Consider the following 18,039-nt stretch of genomic DNA (forward strand, 5'->3'; position numbering starts at 1 on the left):
TAGCCACAGGCGATGTGCTGCCAGCATACTTTCAAAGGGAAACTGCCACTTCCCTCCCACAGCCCAGCTGCCACATTTAAATCGTGCTGTGTAGGGCTTCCACTCCCTTGGGAGACTATTTTCCTTTCCTGTCGAAGACTGTTCTACAGCCTAATAGAGCTTGCTGTCGGCTATAATAAGTAACATTATATACAGTAGTATATATATTTTTTAATTGTGATATGAGTCAGGTGGTATCCTCACGATTCTGGACTAGAAAGTGATGGACTCTAATTCATCTCTTTTGCTGCATGGTTATTCTTCCTTTTCACAAGATAGGTGGAAAGCAGGGCCAGATGAAGGCATGGGCATTATAGCCCTGTGCTGAGGGCTCCAGCTTCTGGAGTCATGTTATTATATCAAAAGTCAAGCTTTCATTTTAAACAGAAAACTAATTGCTATCCCTCATGGTTATAAAGAAAACCTTGAAAACATGAATTGAGCGTCAGTGAATCAGTGATGTCAGCCTGAGTCTGCACACAGCCTGAAACAATAGCTCTGAGAAGGTGAACTGCCTTCTGCATCTCAGTGGAGGTGTTAACTTTAAGATGCACTCTTTTGGGGCACCCTACCAACAGAACCTCAGTATGTGACAGGAGAAGAAAAGTGCAGCAGGCTTGGCCCACCCATGCAAGCAGATCGTAGAATCATAGAATATCAGGTTTGGAAAGGACCTCAAGAGGTCATCTAGTTCAACCTCCTGCTCAAAGCAGGACCAATTCCCAACTAAATCATCCCAGCCAGGGCTTTGTCAAGCCTGACCTTAAAAACCTCTAAGGAAGGAGATTCCACCACTTCCCTAAGTAACTCATTCCAGTGCTTCATCATTCTCCTAGTGAAAAAGTTTTTCCTAATATCCAACCTAAACACTCCCTTTGTTGGGGGTTAGTATTGGGGTCCCCTCCTGCACCCTCTCTAGTGGGGAAGGAGGATCCCTGCTGCCACCACTGCTGCTCCCAAGGGGAAGGGGCCTCATGCCAGTGCATCTGCTTTTCTGGGAGAATGTGGGGGACTCCTCTACAGCAAGGCGGAGTCAGGACCATGGGGTAGATCCATGGGGGAAGCCGTGTGCCTAGGGACCTGGATTGCTTTCATCCAGACCCAGAGGAAACATGGCACAAAACTCTAATGATTATTTGAAAAATAAATACATAATATTAACATTCTCTGTCCAGCCAAGAGACTTACAAAAATACTGGAAGAAAGGCCATAAAGGCAGATGGGGTTTGGTTATAAGGTTATGCTTCAGCAGTAAACTGAAAGGCACAACAGCTTGTACCTAAATTTTGTCATGGAAATTAAGCTCAAGGAGGTGTAATGATAAAGGCATTTCAGAAATCCTCTTTATGTTACACATGTTTTTATGTTAACTTTTGTGGCCCAGAGCCTATTGAGAAGGAAAGCACCTATGAACAAAATATTACAGTGGGTAAACCTACAGTCCTTCCATAATACTATGTTTGCTAAATGCATACTAATAAAGTTTAACATCTTTGCAAAGAACCCAATTTTAGATGGTGTTCATAATGTTATAGAGTAGTGGAATGCTATCACTTCCATTCTGTTGGAGAGTAATCATATTTTCTCTGTGTTACAAAAAGGTACACTCTTATTTTTGTTCAAAACAGGAAGTTTTTAACATCTCAATCCTCAAACTACCAGAATTTAGAATATTTCACACTTGAATGCCTCCTAACCAACCATGTAAGACAAAGAACAATGTCCTGTAGCTTATGCTGGAGGTGAGAATGTGGTACATATGCACTGAAAAGACTGCAGCATTTATCATTCTATTTTTGACAGTTTCTTCCATAATTTCAACTGTTTGCTAGTGGCATTCACACACTTTTAATAAAAGTAAGGATGGTCCATTATAGTATTTATTTCTATTGATTATGAGCCTCACTCATTTGCCATTTGGACAAAGCAAAATCCTTATTGCTATGGTTGTATGAAATTTAGCATATCATGTGTCCTGGTAGTGTATCATATATCACTCTTAATTAATAATAAATTGGGATCCAATACTCCTGTATATTTATGGGGAGATGACAGAGTGTTTCTGATGGCAATCAGTAATTGATAACCACATTATAGTAACCCTACATTAGAAATGCAATAAACTGACAGAGTATGCTAGTGCTTAAAACTTAAGTACATTCTAAAATGATAGTTTGACCTGCTGTGTTGATGTTAAATATGATCTACTAAGTTTGTGTCCAAGTGTGCTGATTGTACTCATATACAGACAGACATGTTATTAAATGATTGGCAGTGTAACAGCATCCCTAATCTTTGCTTTGTACCAGTTTTGTTCCATGTGTGTCCATGTGCGCGTGTGTGTGTGTGTGAAATTAGTGTGCTGACTTTCTTAAAAGCAGTTACTTTTGAAGAGCTTTTACTAGAAATGCTGTATAATATATTGTAGACTGGAAGATTATGGCAGTGTCACAGTCTTTTCTCAGTGCAAATAGCTGCTGTGACTGCTTGACCTACTGGTGTAGTGTATCTACCCCTTTTTCAAATCTCTAGATCAGTAGTTCTTCCCCCTCCTGTGATCCCCTACTACAATAAAGGAAAGTTTCATGCCCCCCACCACACACACACTTCAATCATAAAGAGAGGGAGGGTTGAGGAGCCCACCCAATTTGAAAACACATGGCCTAAATGGCATTGGACACCTGACTATTCTGAGCCCTGCGCTGCTTTAGCAAGTTGCAATGATAGCCTAATTTGTTTTTTTCAACTGTGATTAGAAAGAAGTGACGATGACCTTTCCTTTTAGATACATAACTTGCCAAAGACTCCCAGGCCGTCTTCACTTCCAGTTTGGAGTCCTGCAGTAAGCTCTGTGTGAAAAGTGCTTGGGACCATCAGCTAGTGCAGAGTATGGTAGCCTGAAGTCAGCATTTTCAGAAGTGGTAACTGATTTTGGATGCCTCAATTTTTAGGTGTCCAGGTAGCCACTTAGTAAATTTAATCGCATGTGCTACCTGTAGTGGATTGGCAGGAGTACATTAAATCTCTGCTGTGTGGATAGTATTGGCTGCCTCTCTGCTTCCAGGTGCAGTTCAAGGTGTGGTTTGGTTTAAAGCTATACTGCTGTACATAGATTGGGGTCCTGGCTATCCTTTAGAGTCTGCATCTCACTCTATTCACCACTATGATCATTTAGATCTGCTGAGATGCTTTTGCCAATGATCCCTGGATTAGCAATGTGTTCCTGAGGATGGGAAGCAAGGCATAGTCCATGGGAGCAGGTCCCAGCTGCTGAACTCACTAGATTCAGTCATCCACCATTCTAAGGGTGTGTCTACACTACGGGATTATTCCGATTTTACATAAACCGGTTTTGTAAAACAGATTGTATAAAGTCGAGTGCACGCGGCCACACTAAGCACATTAATTCGGTGGTGCGTGTCCATGTGCTGAAGCTAGCGTCAATTTCCGGAGCGTTGCACTATGGGTAGCTGACCCGCAGCTATCCCATAGTTCCCACAGTCTCCCCTGCCCCTTGGACATTCGTAGGTTGGGTCCCAGGCCTGATGGGGCAAAAACATTGTGTGAGTGGTTTCTGGTACAGCCTCACCCCTCCTCCGTTTTTGCGCCTTTTTCCTGGTGTGAGTGTGCATACGCCTAAATGCACAGCAAGCATTGGACCCTGCTACGATGTCAATACCTCAATCTTGTGACGTTTGTACATGCCTCGTGCATTCTCGTGAGTCTATGAACCAGATCTGCAAGCCAGGAGAGGAGGAGCGGCTACGGTCAGCCTCGGCAACAAGAGTTGATGAGGACATGGAACGAATTCTCTAAAGCACAGGCCACCTCACTTCGGGGATCCTGCTGGTAATGGAGCTAGGTTCTAGGCCATTGAAACCGATTTTGGGCCCTGGGAAAACAAGCAAAGACTGGTCGGGACCGCATCGTTTGCAGGTTTGGGATGATTTGCAGTGGGTGGGAAATTTTCGCATGCATAAGGGACTTTCATGGAACTTTGTGCTTGCTTTCCTCTGCCCTGGAAAACGCAGAATACCCAAGATGAGGCAGCCGTCCAGTTGAGGAAGCGCTGGAGTGGCAGATACCCTCTGGAAGCTTGCAATGCCAGACAGCTACCCGGTCAGTTGGGAATCAATTTGGGTGGGCAAATCTGCTGTGAGGGGCTGCCTGTTTGATGCAAGTAGCCAAAGCAGATCATTAAGCTGTGCTCGAAAGTTTGTGCCCTGGAAATGTGCAGCGTCATAGTGGATTGGCTTTGTGCAGTGGGAATTCCCTAACTGTGGTGGACGAAGATGGAACCCACTATCCCTATCTTGCATGGAGCACTTAGGACCGTTACATCACTGCAAGGGTACTTTCAATGGTGCTGCAAGCCCTGTGAGATCACAAGGGACGTTTCACCAACATCCATGTGGATGCCGAGAAAGGTTCATGACACTCGCGTCTTTCAGGAAACTACTCTGTTTAAACGGCTCTGCAGCAAGGAATTACTGTCCCAAGACCAGAAATTAACAGATTGGGTGTTGAAATGCCTGTAGTTATTCCTGGGGGATCCAAGCCTACCCCCTTGATGCCATTGGCTCATGAAGCATACCACAGGCAGCCATGGACAGTAGTCAGGAGTTAGTTCACTATTGGCTGAGCAAGTGCAGAATGGTTGGTCGAATGCTGCATTTTGGTTCCGGTTTTAAAGGCGCGCTGGGCGCACATCACTACTCACTCGACCTCACGCCAAACCAATGTCCCCATGTTATTGCTGCTTGCTGTGTGCTCCACAATCTCTGTGAGAATAGGGGGAGCCCTTTATGGGGGGTGGGGGCTTGAGGCAATCACCTGGCTGCTGTGATTATGCGCAGCCAGACACCAGGTGCGATAGAAGGGCACACCAGGAAGCTTGCGCCTCAGAGGAAGCTTTGAAAACGAGTTTCATTCACGGTGGCCAGAGGTACGGTGTGACCGCTGTGTTTGGTTTCCCTTGATAACCCCCCCACTTGATTGACTCATTCCCTGTAAGCACCCACCTCCCCTTCGATTAAAGCTTGCTTAAGGAAATAAAAGTCACTATGTTTAAAATCATGTATTCTTTATTAAGTCATTATAAAACTGCGGGAGAGAACTGACAAGGTGCCAGGGTGTTTTTGGTTTGGAGAAAGATAGGACGGAAGGAACAGGCACTAAAAACATTTCATAGTAATGACAGCTTTTGGTTTGGGCTGTCCACGGGGTGGAGTGGTACGGATGTGCACGAACGCCTTCCCCCCACGCGTTTTAACATCTGGTGGAGGAAGATATGGACTGGTGAGGGTGAAGGTGTGTAAAGGGCTTGCCAGTGGCACTCTTGATCCTGCTGCTGTTCCTGCCGGCTCCCCCAGGCCGCTCGGAGGTGTCGTTTGCATCACACTAGCCAGCATCAGCTGTTGCATTGCTGCCCCGCTGAATTCTCCTGCCGCCACCTCTGATCTCGATTCGTCTCTCCTCTCTCACGTTCGTCCCTCCTATCCTCCGTTCACTGGCATCTTTCCTGTTATTTGATACCACTCCTTCCACTCAACAGATGAGCTCTTTCTTGCAGGTCACTTCATGATTTCAGAGAACATTATGTTTCGCGTCTGTTTTTTTCCATCGCTTATCTGAGATTGCCTTGGGATGATTAGGGGAGGCTTGAAAATTGCACTGCTGGGGGAGCGGAAAAAGGGAGAGAGTATTTAAAAAGATACATTTACGAAACCAATTGTTATACTCTTTCACGGTGACACACTATCCTTACATAGCAACATTTGTTGATTTTCACTTACAAGGTCGACATTTTGCTCTTAATACTTGAGATGCTGTGGTCTATGTTAGAGCCTCACAGACACAAGTCCGGCAGCAGATTCAGCTTGCATTGCGCATGGTAATCCATTGTCTTTCGGCTTCTGCAGCCTTCATATACCCCCAGTGGCCCTGCTTTTCCAAATACCAAGCAAATCCCGTTCAGTTTGCTGCTCTTCCTGTTAACATTGCGCAGGCACAGAAACCACCCTTCCCATCCATTCTCTGGGATATCTCTTTACCCCTCCTCCACCGCCTTGGCAGGTATCATGGAATCACTGCTAAACAGCCCCTTTCCCCCCACCACCACGTGGCTGGTAGCAAACACGAAAAACTCAGCGCCATTTCCTCCCCCTCCTCCCTTCCCCCTGCTTGGCTACTGCAAGGGAAGCATCTTTTAAGCAACAGGAAACAAGCCCAGTAGGGAATGGCCATCTCTGTTCCTTATTAAAATTCCTGAATTTCAATCAGGTTTCCTGAACAATATCACTCCTGAGGTAACACAGCGAGGCTAGGAACGGTGTCTGCTATGAAATGCCAGCAATCACAGGACCATACGCAGCTAGGCTTGTATGCAGTGATACCAGATTACTTGCTACATGCATTGGCGTGTTCAAGTTGTCCTGACCATTGGAGGACGGAAATAAGGCTGCCCTGCCAGAACCTTCTCAAGGGCTTTTGGGTACCGTCAATGAGGCTTCATGGAGATAATCGGAGGATTTTCCGCTCCATCCCAGACATGTTAACTGACTTTTCATTACATTGTATGGCCCGTGAACACTGCAAGTCCTCAGGGCCAATTATCATTAAAAAACGGCTTGTTTTAAACATATTTTATTTTTTACAAAGTACAGTCACAGAGGTCGCTTCATGGCTTTCTTGTCTGGCTAGTGGCTTGGGAGGGCTGGCGAGGGTAATCGTTTGGGGGTGAGAAAAAGCTCCTGGCTTTGAGAGACGGAAGTGCCTTGTGTGCTCTCTGCGCTTATCTCCTTCTTCCTCCTTCCTTCCTCTTCCCGTCGCGACTCCTCGCCATGGAACTGAGATTACCACCCCCACCTCGGAATCCACGGACGGGGTGGGGAACTGGTGGCGGACTCCTAGAACTGCATGCAGCTCAGCTAGAAGCGGCATGTTTTTCGGGCCCTGCCCCAGACCTTCCGTTTGCTCTTTGGTTTTCTGTAGGCTTCTGAGCTCCTTAACTTTCACACGAGCACTGCACTAATCTTCTGGCTGTGGTCTTTCTCTCCATCATGGCTTGGAATTTTTCAAAGTTTTTTATTCGTCTTTTGGAATGGAGTTCTGTTAGCACAGAATCCTCTCCCCATATAGCGATCAGATCCAGTACCTCTCGTGCGGTCCATGCTGGAGCTCTTTTTCAATTCTCAGGAGACTGCATTGTTACCTGTGCTGATGAGGTCTGTGTGGTCACCTGTGCTGTTGAGCTCTCCATGCTGGCTAAACAGGAAATGAAATTCAAAAGTTCACGGGGCTTTTCCTGTCTACCGGGCCAGTGCATCTGAGTTCAGATTGCTTTCCTAGAGCAGTCACAGTGGTGCACTGTGGGATACCGCCCGGAGGCCAATACCATTGATTTGTGGCCGCACTAACCCTAATCCGACATGGCAATACTGATTTCAGTGCTACTCCTCTCGTCAGGGAGGAGTACAGAAACCAGCATAAAGAGCCCTTTATATCGTTATAAAGGGCCTCGTTGTGTGTACGGGTACAGGGTTAAATCAGTTTAATGCTATTAAATTTGGTTTAAATGCGTAATGTACACCAGGCCTAAGATTAGAACACTCTGTGGCATATGTGTGACAATGGATCATCATCTAGGCAGCTTCTAATAGATTATTAGGTCCCAAAACATTACCAGAAGTGAGGAGGGGGTTTCTTTGTTAGATAGGTGATGGACAGAGAGTTGTTTGTCTCTTTAAATTTGTTTAGTGAGTTGCTTACTTTTAATATATGCTGTATGGCTAGCTGTTATGGGGATAGGCACATAAATATAAAGAAAGGGGGAGAGAGATGAATTGTGTCTGGATGATGGGGCAGTCATGGATGGCTTATATTTATTTATTTAAATACTTTTTGATGATCTAGAGATACACATTGCTAGTCCATATTATTGCATTGCCCTGATTCTCCTGTCTGTCCTCTAACGTCTTACACTGACCTACTGTATCTTGTCTTCAATTAGACTGGGGCTGAGAGAATGTCTTCCTGTGCATTTCTAGAACATCTAGTGGAATGGGGCCTTGATTAAAAAGGCTAGTAGAGGTTCTAGTGAGTAGTATTCTTTGGTTCAGGTTGGTAAATAATTTAGTGGAAAAAATGGGTTTTCTATGCGGAGATAAGATATGTACAGAGATCCATAGAAGTCTATGCTAGATTCAGCTTCTGAAGTTCCTTCCTGGAAATGACTAAATGAGACATCGGACTATTTCTGCCAGCATAGTGGCCTGTTGCACTTCCCATTCCAATTTCCAAATAAAATAAAAAAATCCAAAGGAAAATGTGCTCAAACCCCACCCCACCCCGAAAAAACCCAGCCCCCAAACAATAAACTATTCCTCTGCTTGTGACCCAAACATCGACACATTGTGCCACTGCAAGAGAAGCTGAAGTGAAAGTGGAGAGAAATGAAACAAAGTGTAAACCGGGCAAAAATAATTCGGATGTTTGCAAATCCTTTTGTATTAATAATCTAGGTTGTTATTAGTAACACAAGGCAATTTGTTTTCAAAACTAATTAATTTTTGTAAACTTGAAAGATTCCTTTCAAAGGTTATGTTCCAAGAGTGGAGTTATTAAGAACTGTTCTCAGCAAGAGAACAAGTCTGCTACTCAGTCTGACCATTTACATTCACAGGGTCACGTTATGCCCTTAGTTTCACCTTTAGGAGATATTCCACCCTTGGGTTTAAAAATATTAGGCCCCAATCCAGCAAAGCCCTTAAGCACATGCTCAAAATTAGGCATGTGAATAGTCCTGTTGAAGTCAAAAGATAGTGGCACAAATGCTCAGCTGGTGTATATCAGGATACCTTTATTGGCTTCAGTAGCTGTTTTACAGCAGCTGATGATATGGCCTATTATATATGTTTTAAATGTAAAAAACATATACATAGCAACATTTTTAGTCCGATTGTGAAAACTGACTAAAATTGGTTTAGTTTTACTTTAAAAAAACCAAAAAAACTACAATTTTTATACTGTACCATGCCGTACACTGATGTTTGCTGAGTAACCATATAATCTTATTGTCACTCCTATTCATTCTCCCATTTTCCCGACTGTTTTGTTATCCCTGGCCCTGTTTTATTGCTTCCTATTTGAAATGACACCCCAGTCCTGCAAACACTTATATCTTTATCTATATGTCTAGACACCTTGAACTCCTTGGAGTTAGTAGCAGTAGTAGTCCATCGCTGCTGCTGCTGATGACGATATTGTTGCATTTCTCATATATATATATATCTCCTTGGGACTATTCATATACATAAAGGTTCTAAATGCAAAAGTGTAGAATTGAGGTATAGTTAGTACGCAAGCTGTTTGGGGAGCTCTCTCATCTTACTACATGTACTATGAGGCAGCTAGCACACTTTTAGGCGGTGTAACTTATATTATTACTACTCCATAATGAATGGTACTAAACTCCCATGGAAGACATTTAGACTCTAGGGAGTTCAGCAAGGTCATTTATGTTTGTGAAGCTTGCATTTTTTTAGCGAATGAATTGTTTTCATCAAATCAAAATAGTAATGTACATATACATATTTCAGAAAGTCAGCAGCTCTCTACTTAATACTTTATTTACAACGGAAGGAAAGCAAAATGAAGTAAGGATAACATTATTTGATAATGTGCACGAACTGTGCTACCTGTTTAAAAGAATTTGATTCATTGCACCAGAAATATAGATTGTAAGGAATTGTGAAATACATGGGATGTAGCCAGAGCTGTAGAGATTAATAATTTGATGGATGAGTTTACTATATTGTAGTATTCAAGTACTGAATTTACAGAGTTGAGAAAGTGGTGACTTTGGGTCACATATCTAAAAATATAGATGGGCACCTAGTAGGATTTTCAAAAGCAAGTTAGGTGCATAATTCCCATTGTGATGATAGGAGTTAGGTGCCTAACTTGCTAAGGTGCCTAAATATCCACCAAAGACTATATTTTAACTCAAATTAAAATGTCATGTGAAAAGAAGAGGGAGTGTTGTTGGGGATAATTTTTAAGATTTTTAAACTCAGATCCAATATTTTTAAAGTGCTAACAAAAGAAGAAGAAAAAGCAATGTAGAATATTACTCAACTGCAGAGCCTGAAATTGCATCTTGACTTTTCTTCTGAAGCCAATGAGTTCTTTGCTTGAGTTAGAACTGCAGCATGGAACTCATAGAATAGGACACTAAAGAAAGAATCTATTCAGATAGCATGCTGGTAGACATGTGCTATCTGATGCAACAAGTGGCAGGGAGGGAACATCAGTCAGTAATATCTTTAATGACACATAAGACATGGTTGAAAAAGTAAAAGTAGTGGGATGACTTAGAAATAATATGTGAATTTGGGGATCAAAATGTGTATTCTACTATTAGAAGTCCTATAGCATTTAATAGAGAACAATAGTACTGTATGTTTTTGAACCATCAGGTAGTTACATAAGATTGTTTCTTTTGAACCCTAATACATTTTTCTATACCCCTACTGGTTTCATCCCTAGTAAGTTCTGCAGGACTTTTCCATAGGCATTGTTACTGAAAGATCCTGAGAAACTAAAATGAGTGGGAGTGACTCAGAAGGAAATGGGGAGTATTCAGAGGAAAATTGCAGGAAGCCCAACATGTAGGTGTACTATTGAAAACAAATACAGCTGAAGTGTGCATGTATGGGGTGTGAGGTGGGGTTGTGGGGGGCGGGTAGGTGGGTGGTTGGAGAGAAACTAATATAGGGAGCAATAAAAGAGAAAAGCAAACAAGACATAAATCAATAGGATCATGGCTAGGAGAGGGTATACACAAGTCTAGAAAACAAGCAGCTAACACAATGATCACAGAAGCCAAAATTGAAAATGGAAAGATCATTGCAGAGAGTATGGGGACAAACAATGACAGATTTTACAGATATATCAGGACCAGGAGGTCAATAAAAGAGACTGAAGTCTCCTTATCTGACTGTGAGAGGAGTTTAGTGACATGAGGCAGAGATTGCTGGGAAGCAAAATGCTTTCTTTTCCTTAGTGTATTTACCAGAGGGAATGAGGGGAAAATGCCAGAAAGAGATAGGAATGTCCTGGAGGCAGAATATGAACAATTAATGAAACTAAGGGTAATACAAGAACAGGTAAAGCAAAGAAAGAGAAGGAATGAGGGCAGCTAAATAGAAAGTAAGTTCCAGGTCTGATGGCCTGTCTCCCAGGATTCTGAAAGAGAAAAATGATTTTTTTTAATGTCCACTGAACTTAAGATATACCTGAAAACTATAGGGGAGTCAATGAAAGACCATATTTTTAAAAGGTTCATAAGAATAATCAAGGTAATTTCAGACCTGTAGGGCTTAATATCCAAACACAGCCAGATTCTAGATGTTGATCAAAGAGCAAATAGTTTGGATTGGTGTAAACTGGTTGAAGTTGACCAAAAGGCGTTCATGGTTAACACACATGGTTAATTTTCTTGGTAGACTGACTGTATTGTCAATCCTACAGGGTACTGGGTACTCTGGTCCCAATCCATCAAAGTTATTAATACACACTTAACTTGAATCCTGTGAGAAGTCCCATTAAGTTCAATTAATTGCTTATGAGCTCACCTGGATTGGGGCTAGAGTAGCCAGCACTTTTCAGGGTCGAGCACACGGAGCACACACAAAGAGAGAAAAGACATGCAGCTAGATTTACAAGGCTTTATACATGTCTATACATGCAGATAGGAACCTAACCAAGTAAAGCACCTAACTCCCACAGATTTCAATTGTAGGTTAGTGGAACTGGGCCTAGAAGAAATGTCATGAGTTCTTAGGTGCCTTATGAAATATAGGGTAGAGAAATCTAGACAAGGTTGAAAATAGTAAATAGGATTATGATTGGTTGCCCTATCTTTACCTGTAATTGATTTCTAATGTGTCAATCACAATGGCCTTTAGTTGCCAAATCCAAAAATTAAAAGGAGTGTTGGTGTAGTCTCACTAGGACCATATTCTCTGCCCCTTCTCAGAGTGATTTCTAGGAGAACTGAGTTTGGGTGAGATGGGTTTACAAGTATTTAGCAGCCTTTTTTATTGTGGACAGTGCGGAAAAAGGAGGTGAGCTCTGCCTTGCCTTCTAAATGTGACAAAACTCAAGCTCACTTTATTTCCAGTGGCTGAGATTTTCACAAATGAGGACCTGCTTTGGCTCCTCACCCCTAAGTATTTTACCTAAGCCCTGCCCGTTAATTAAAATATTCTAAGAGGGTTGTGAAAAGAGTGAGCGAGAGAGAGAGCAGCAGTCCTGGGGATAGTCAGGGTGTAGCCCACTGACAGCTTTAAAAATAAGATTCAGAATCTTGAAGAATATGGTATTAATGATACTCGCACTGAAGAAAGATATAGTACTAACAGTATGAATGATATGGAGGATGAGTATGGCAGGAACTTAAAATCATTAGAGAAGCAAATGACAAACTGTGATAATGGAATATAGTTCAAATCAGAGGTGACCCTTATGGCACATACAGACCGTATCTGTAGTATTGAGCACTGGGAGGGACCCCATGTTCTAAAAGGCTATTGATAGAACTCCAAAAGGTGTCAGGTGGCTACGAAAATGATAGAGTGTCTCAGTGGTTTGTAACAGCGAGGAAAGGTAGGAAAATTGATTGTGAAAGAGATTAAGCACAGATATTCTGATATGTATAAAGGGCTATAGAGAAGAGTTTGAATGTCACAAAACCATACATGACAGGAAACAGGCTCAAAAACAATGTGGCTTGAGCTGCAGTTAAGTTCAGACAAAAAAGAAGTTCAAGTGGAACTTCTTTACAAAGAGGATAATTCAATGTGTACAACAGAGCTCTTTCAGAGGAAGAAATAGTGGCTGTGCAATGGAGATCATATTAGACCAGAAATTATGGGGAAAACATTAAGTTGGACAGATAGATGGACAACTCTACAGAAAAGTAGCATGGTCCTCTTCTGTTCTATAATGTTGTTATGCCTGTAGCTAAGATGATCAGAGAACAGATGATATCCAACTTCAGATAAGTCTGACTTTCAGCACTAGTGTTTTCGGAAAATATCATGATTTTTATGGATACATTTTAACTTGAATGTTTGAGACCTTCTAAAATTAGTTCTGCCAATTTTTATGTTTGTTTTGCTTTTTATGTGCCTTCATGGCACATAATGGAGAGGTAAAGTGAATAATTGAAGAGCAATTTATTATTATTATTATCTATATGTAAGGTTCCAGTCCTACTCTTAGCTTCAAATGTTGCAGGAGCAGATCCCAACTGTAACTGATCAAAATCTCACTGAATAGTTCAAATGTATGAAGGACTGCTTTCCCACTCTTTACAGTACTGATCAATAATTGCTAGGAAAAAATATTTTCTATAAAATAAAATAAAAATTGTATCTACGATGGAACAAAATTCAACATGCAGCAGAGACAACAGAGTGGTGATGGTGGTGGGGGAATTCTTATTAGCTTTATAATTGCAGTGATGACCCCTGGGTATAGCATTTCCAGACAGTTAATGACTGACTAGACGCCATAAGGGTTTGGAAGGGCTTTCCCCTTTGGTCATTATTGCCTAAGCAAAGTGTTTTTTTTGTTGTTGTTGTTTTTTTTCAAAAATGTACATTTTAAGGAAAGCAATTAATGTAGTAAATAATTATAAAACCTCATTAAAAGACATAATGTTTTGTACAATCTGACCTGCAGAGGAGAACTGCCAGTCAGTGTAATAACATGAGTCTTTTATTTTTCCAAATAGTGTTTATGGCTGTCCTTTGGCAAAAAAAAGAAAAACACAAGATAAGCAACCCCAAGAACCTGCTCCCAAAAGAAAACCCTTTGTGGTTAAAACAGACAACTCTTCAGTAGATGAGTGTTATGAAACTGATGGAACAGAGGAGATGGATGAAAAGGAGGAGGAAGAAGAGGAAGAGGAAGAGGAGGAGGAGTATTCTGATGACAATGAAGGTGATGAGGAGGAGGAGGATGAAGAAATAGATCGAGAAGAGGAAGAGGAGATTGAAGAGGAAGAAGAGGAGGATGAAGAGGAAGCAGAAGATGTGGAGGAGGAGGAGGAGGAGGAAGAAGAGGAGGAAGAGGAGGAGGAGGAAGAACGTGGTAATAATAAGAGTATTAGTAAAAAGTAAACATTGTGTGTATTATGTGTTAATCTTTCAGTGTGGTGTCCAGGTATTTAGCTGTGCTGCTCTCATTAAAGCTAATGGAAGTCATGCAGCTAAATCTCCCTGTGCCTTGCTGAAAATGTACCCCACCGTGTTCTTTTAACATCTATTTTAATGACTGTCTTCCAAATATTTTTGATACCTAATGGTGTCAAATTTTCAAATATAGAAGTGTGTGTGCGAAAAAATGCCTGCAGAAATGTGTAACTGGATTAATGCACGCAATTGCCAGGTATGCATGCAAAAATTGTGTAAAGGTACAAGCAAATGGTTAACTACAAATTCCTGTTCTCATATTTGCATGTGCATTTACTGAATCTGCCCACCTAATAGCGGTGATTGCTCAGATAAATGCGGTCAAGTGTTTGCAAGTGTTTTTTTGGTGAGCACAAGTGGATCTCTTCCCTTTGAAAATTTGGTCCTGAATTTTCTTTCGGACAAACAATATCGGAATGAAATGTTATCAGATACTTTGGTTCTTTGAGACTTGGATGTTGTGTACTTTAGTTGATTTTATTAAAACTATGGAGAGTGACAGGTTTACACAAAGAAAGTCCTTCTAAAATTATATTTTCTGAATACAGTACAGTACATTTGATGCCTTTTACCTATATAGATATTAATTAGTAGCCCAGCTAATGGGATTGTGGACTCTGTGTAAGCATATGTTTCAAAATATACGATCACTGTCTGCTTACCTGAGAATCCTTCCATTAATTACATTATAATGTACTGGGGTGAAAATGAAGAATCGTGCAAAGATTAATGAGCTATCTAAAAAGTATTTTGTTCCCATTTCCAAGGAACACATTTTTGGTTGGGTAGATTCACCTTTCTAACCAATAAAAATAGAAGAAAAACTTTCAGCACTCCTCAGTCAGATTCCTCTTAGGAACCAGGTATGAAAGTTGTCTGACTTTTGTATCAGCATTCTCTTAGGTCAAGTTTAGAAAAAGATTTAGGAAGTACTCTTCATTCAGACAGCTGTGTGGCTTACAGATGACTATGAGCATTTTTTTGCAGATGCCTCAACCCACAGCATTTCCTCATTCACTTTTAATTTGCCTACCAAAACTATTAAAAACAAGGTAGCCAAGCTTGAAAGTTCCGAAGGAGTTTGATGCCAGGGGAGGCTGTTTCCTTATGCAAAGAGACTCTGTTGTTTCAGAACCTGTAAGGATAGTCTATCTCAGCTCAGGCAGGTGTGTGACTGCAATTGCTATCCTGTTGAATTGCATAGGAACCCTAGCAGTTCTTTCTTAAGAAGTAATGGCAACTGGATCATAGTGCAGCTCTTGCAATGGTTTTGGGCCCAGGTGGACAATAATGAATCTACACTATCAAAAATGATTTAAAGGGGAAAAAAGACTTAGGAGCTAAAGAAACTTCCTTCTGCCAAGCTTCGTATTAGGTTTACTGGTACAGATATTGCAGAACATGGTGCTTTACTTATGTCCAGCACTGCTGCACGTACAGTTAGTGATCCTAATCAACAACTTTAGTGGCTGCTATTGTTTCTTTCTCTGAGTAGACTCGAATTAAGAACTGCAAGTTAGGAATTTTGCAGAAGTACCTATATTAGCTAGACATCATATTAGAGTAGATGAAAAGTCAAACAGGTCAGCTACCCAGAGGATCTCATGTTACTTCAGAGATAATATGTAGTTTCCTAGATAAAAGAAAAAGTATTTCTCGGTAAAATACTGGGAATGCAAAAAAGAAAGTCTAATAAAATAGGGGGCTTAACAGTGGAATTATTCAGGGAAAATTAATTTTATGACCTTTTTGGAATCAGCATATTATTATACAGGTGATACTAGTTACAGCACAGTTGATTCATGAGATAGAGTTACTAGTGCTTAATGATGAAGATAAGAAGAAGTTCTTTTTCTCTAGGTCAAGGAGTGGGAAAATCTAGATTTGAGATGATAGCCATAGTTTGTTGTTCTGAGAGGTCCAGAAGATATTTAATTAAACAGATTTTTGGGGATAATTTATTTTATATGGGTTTTGACCGAGAACCTAAAATGTCTTCTCCTTCCTTTGCTCATAATACAGGAATCTTTCATCATTTACTGGAATTCTCTGCTTATATTTTTAGAACTCCCTTAAGGTGAATCATTTAAGAGTTTGTTCTGGGAAAATCACAGTATGCACACAGCCAACATAATTACAATTAGAAACTAAGAGTAGAACTTCTAGATAAAGGTGTCTTTATAGAAATTTTGCAAAGTCTCATAACCAAGCCTAGTCTTAATGGACAAGACAATTAAAATCTCAGACAGTTTTGCTAGAAAAATTCTATCAGATAGGAACGTGATCTCTAAGTCAACAAGTATGAGAAACATAAAGCAATGTACTATATAATTTCCTAGGTCCAAATTAAGTTTCCTGTTATATGGGGGTAAATCAAGAGACACCCCAAATAACTAATTGTAATGATTCTGGAGTTACCCCTTTGTAACAGAAAACTGAATTTAGGTGGAATTTTCAAAGGAGCCTAAGTGATTTAGGAACATAATTCTTCTTGAATGACAATCAGGCTTGAGCTCTGAAATCACTTAGGCCCTTTAGAAAATCCTATCCCTAGGGCTGAACCTTTGACATAATAAAGGACTTGGAAGACACAGAAGCATCCTAAAGCAACACTCTTACAAATCTCAAAATACCAATTTAAGAGAACCAAAGGCTTTTTGGAGCTAGATCCCAAATCCTTTGCTGATATCTCAGTATATAATCACTTGTACTAAAATTAATGCTTAAAATGCCCTTTCAATGGCCACAACATTCATTTTAACCTTTCATTAAATGTAATGAATCTCTTTGAAGAACAGGGATATATCCACTCAAAATATAGCGCAGGCCTGAAAAGCCCTTATGTACAGTACTACCACTATGACAGGAAAGACAGATCTTTCCAATTTCTTTCACATCCCCAAAAGAGAAAGCAGACACATGACCCTTGTTAACATAATCTAACCTGTAAATTCCAATCCACATGGGAAGGCTATCAGTAAGATAGTAAGATAAAGCCCACTTTTAGGGAGTGTCCCTTCACTTTGGTGGTTATTGCTGAAAATCCCTGTAGTCAAATACTTAGGGCACATTTGCTTTGCAAGGCAAACTAAGGTATTTCTCCTTCTGAGAAGAGATCACTTCAGATAGCTGGTTCCCAAAGACTGTTTCACAAAGCTTTTCTATTATAGAAAGAAATCTCCGTTGGAGGAGCTCCAGGAACAGATGTTCCAAGGCACCATTTAGCCTATATCACATGAAGACATTCAAGATGGCTTGTACTCCAGGTATTTCATAATCCCTCAGGGTCAGGAGGAGTCAGGCTGCTTCTAGATCTAAGTAAATTTAATACATTGATCAAGTCTAATCCATTTCACATGATCATGCTACAAAAGATTTATTGTAGTTTACTAAAAGGTGAATGGTCAGGATGTATAGATTTGATAAATACTCCCTTTTATATCATATTAATTCCCTCAAATTCATAGTAGCATATACAGTATACCAGTAAAGGTACCACATAATGTTTTCATAACTGCAAGGCACAGTTGCAGCATATTCAAGGAGACTGAATATAAATCTTTGCATCACATACTATTACTTGGAAATACAGAGAGGAAATGCTTCACTTTTTTCTCACTTCTACAAATTGGACTACTGTTTTTAATACTCTGGTGAAATTTGGCCTTTTCCCCACTAGCACACACTAGGTTTTTGGTATACAGATACCTGATGTCTTGAAATCCACCTATTAGTTTAT

General features: G+C 40.8%; 1 protein-coding gene across 15 annotated transcripts in view; it reads left to right on the forward strand.

Moving 5' to 3' along the window:
* Positions 1 to 18,039, forward strand: part of MYT1L (myelin transcription factor 1 like) — a 383,199-nt gene that overhangs the window by 241,108 nt on the left and 124,052 nt on the right. For 12 of the 15 annotated variants that reach the window (XM_032791093.2, XM_032791090.2, XM_032791100.2 and 9 more), the window contains exons 6-7: positions 13,841 to 14,199; positions 17,471 to 17,566. In XM_032791093.2, the coding sequence (XP_032646984.1) occupies positions 13,841 to 14,199; positions 17,471 to 17,566 (455 nt within the window). The remainder of the gene's footprint in view (positions 1 to 13,840; positions 14,200 to 17,470; positions 17,567 to 18,039) is intronic. The other 3 variants (XM_032791102.2, XM_032791103.2, XM_032791104.2) reach the window with 1 other exon arrangement.

The sequence above is a fragment of the Chelonoidis abingdonii genome, chromosome 3, assembly GCF_003597395.2.
Source record: "Chelonoidis abingdonii isolate Lonesome George chromosome 3, CheloAbing_2.0, whole genome shotgun sequence".
Lineage (NCBI taxonomy): Eukaryota > Metazoa > Chordata > Testudines > Testudinidae > Chelonoidis > Chelonoidis abingdonii.